Source organism: Hevea brasiliensis, chromosome 3 (assembly GCF_030052815.1).
Source record: "Hevea brasiliensis isolate MT/VB/25A 57/8 chromosome 3, ASM3005281v1, whole genome shotgun sequence".
Classification (NCBI taxonomy): Eukaryota; Viridiplantae; Streptophyta; class Magnoliopsida; order Malpighiales; family Euphorbiaceae; genus Hevea; species Hevea brasiliensis.
In genome coordinates this window covers 10,566,321-10,568,854 of record NC_079495.1, presented here as the reverse complement: position 1 = coordinate 10,568,854, position 2,534 = coordinate 10,566,321, and the positions used below count along the sequence as shown (strand labels likewise).

Genomic DNA, 2,534 nt, shown 5'->3' with positions numbered 1-2,534 from the left:
GAGCATGATGAAGTCATGGAGGGGATAGACGGATATTCTTGTTCAAAAACAGTAAAAAGTTTTTAAAAAATTATAAAAAGTAAAACAAAAATTAAAAAGGTACTGTTTATATTAACAGAAACTTTAGATATCGTAGATATTATTTTAATATATTGTGTAAAAAAGTAACTAATCTAAAAAAAATTTTAAAAGGTAAAAAAAAAAACATTAATCATGGGATAGTGCCAATTTCCCACCACTTTTAATGATATTCTATAGATATATATGGGGAAATGCCATATGCATCATGCATGACGATTGTATATCACGTAGATGGAAAGTGGCATATATATGGTCTCTACCCAATTCAAATTTCCATTTTCTTATTTAAGTTTCCGTGGCTAGAGACTTTTTCCCATTAATCAATCTTTTCTGAATTGAAACCCTGATCACTATAAAAGGGATGGCAGTGATGATAGAGGTAATTAAAGAAAACCAGGTACCTCAATTCTCAAAGATGGCTGAAATTAAGCTACTTGGACTATGGGCAAGTCCTTATGATCGCAGAGTGTTATGGGCTCTAAAACTTAAGGGCATTCCATATGAGTACGTGGAAGAAGATCTCTCTAACAAAAGCCCTTTGCTTTTACAATATAACCCAGTTCACCAGAAGATCCCAGTGCTCGTGCATGGTGGCAAGCCAATTTGTGAGTCCGTCATCATCCTCGAGTACTTGGATGAGACATGGCCGGAAAATCCCTTGTTGCCTAGTGACCCTTATGAAAGAGCTGTAGCGAGGTTTTGGGTTAAATTTATTGAAGATAAGGTACGTGCTCGATGCTTCTATTATCTATATATACATGATCGAATTCTTCGGTTGAAAATTATGCACCCTTTTTTCACTTTGAAAATTTCCAACAATATCTAATAAATCTTTATCTTCCTAAATCTTAACTAGTCTAGCTTTGTATGTTTGGCACTGCAGTGTTCATCAGCGTGGTTAGTATTCCGAACCAGCGGGGAAGAACAAGAGAAGGCAGTGAAGGACAGCTTGGAAATGCTAAAAACCATCGAAGAACACGCACTTGGGGAGAAGAAATATTTTGGGGGAGATAAGATTGGCATGGTGGACATAGCCTGTGGTGCAATTGTTCACTGGCTGGAAGTTATAGAGGAAGTAGTGGGAATAAAAATACTTGAACCCCACAAGTTTCCTCGGTTGCACGCATGGACTAAAAATTTCGAGGAGGCACCCATTATCAAAGATAACCTTCCAGATCGAGACCAAATGTTGGTTTACTTCAAACAGGCAAGAGAGAAGTCACTAGCATCTGCATGACACAATGTTGAAAAAAATCTTGATTGCCTACATCCAAAGACCTGCGAGAGGTGCTTTTGAGTCTATGGTTTGTTATGTTTATCAAATAAATGCTTCTTAATAATAACAGTTTCAAAAGCTTCTTGGTGTTGGCTATAATATTTTCAATGGAAGATTTAATTTGTATGGGAGTTGGTTACTTTCTATATTCAAGGAATAAAATTAAATAAATTTATGTGGGCTAGGCCAGGAACCATAAAATAAATTTAAAAGATATATATCTGGTTATCTATGTATCCTCTGCCAATCAGTGAATTTTAATTTAGTATATTGAGGCCTGAGTGAAGTGCATCAAAATGTAACCATCACATTCACATACTAAATAAATTATTGAATTCTACTTCAATATTTGTTAATTTACTGGAAATAGAAGTAAATATGATACCAAAAATAATCCATATATCTGAGTAATGACTCACAAGATGAGTGCTGCATATCCATCTTATATTGGCTACTCGAGCACAAGAGTAAATAGCGGGATCAGGAATTGTTCATACCAGGTTAATTGAAGAGTAAGCGTCAGGAGGCAATCTGTATTTTTTTTCTGTACACATCTTTCACTTTGTTTAGAACAATATTCTTTATTTGTTCTTTGCAGTAAAGACAAGAATATAGGCAAGTTACAAACTTTTAGTTTCTGAAATAAGGTTGTATTTGTGAAGTCACTCAGGCAAGTCCATGAACAAAAAGCAGTAAAGCCTTGAAGACATTAACCAAAGCCTGTGAACCCGTATTTGCCTTAATTGAACACCTCAATAATCATCATTTACCTGTATATATGTAACAAGGGGAAAAACAAAAAGAAATTAGAAAGGAGAAAAGAACTGGATAACATACAGCTTTTGATGATTAGAAACACAACCTCATATTCTGATTTCTGTGATTTCAGCCACTTGTTCTACTTTCCTGTCGCTTAGAGGATGCAATTATCCATTGTTGGTTTTTTAGAGGATAAGGTTTGTGGTGAATAGTAGGAGTGTGCACAGTTCTTGGGGTCCCAAACCGAACCGACAAAAATCATACCAAGCAGAAGTTATTATTTTGATACTTTGATTCGATTTTGGCTTTTCACTAAAAAACGAACTAGAACTATATTGAAACTAAATCAGAATCATACCAAACAAAAATTGAAACGAGAACCGAATTTATATATATATATATTTATAATTTTTTATAT

General features: G+C 34.6%; 1 protein-coding gene across 1 annotated transcript; it reads left to right on the top strand.

The window, feature by feature from the left end:
- Nucleotides 1–460: 460 nt before the first annotated feature.
- On the top strand, nt 461–1,363 carry LOC110662145 (probable glutathione S-transferase). Its single transcript, XM_021821029.2, has 2 exons — nt 461–805; nt 965–1,363. Exons 1-2 carry the CDS (start codon nt 497–499, stop codon nt 1,316–1,318), a joined length of 663 nt encoding a protein of 220 aa, XP_021676721.2. The 5' UTR covers nt 461–496; the 3' UTR covers nt 1,319–1,363.
- The last annotated feature ends 1,171 nt before the right edge of the window (nt 1,364–2,534 follow it).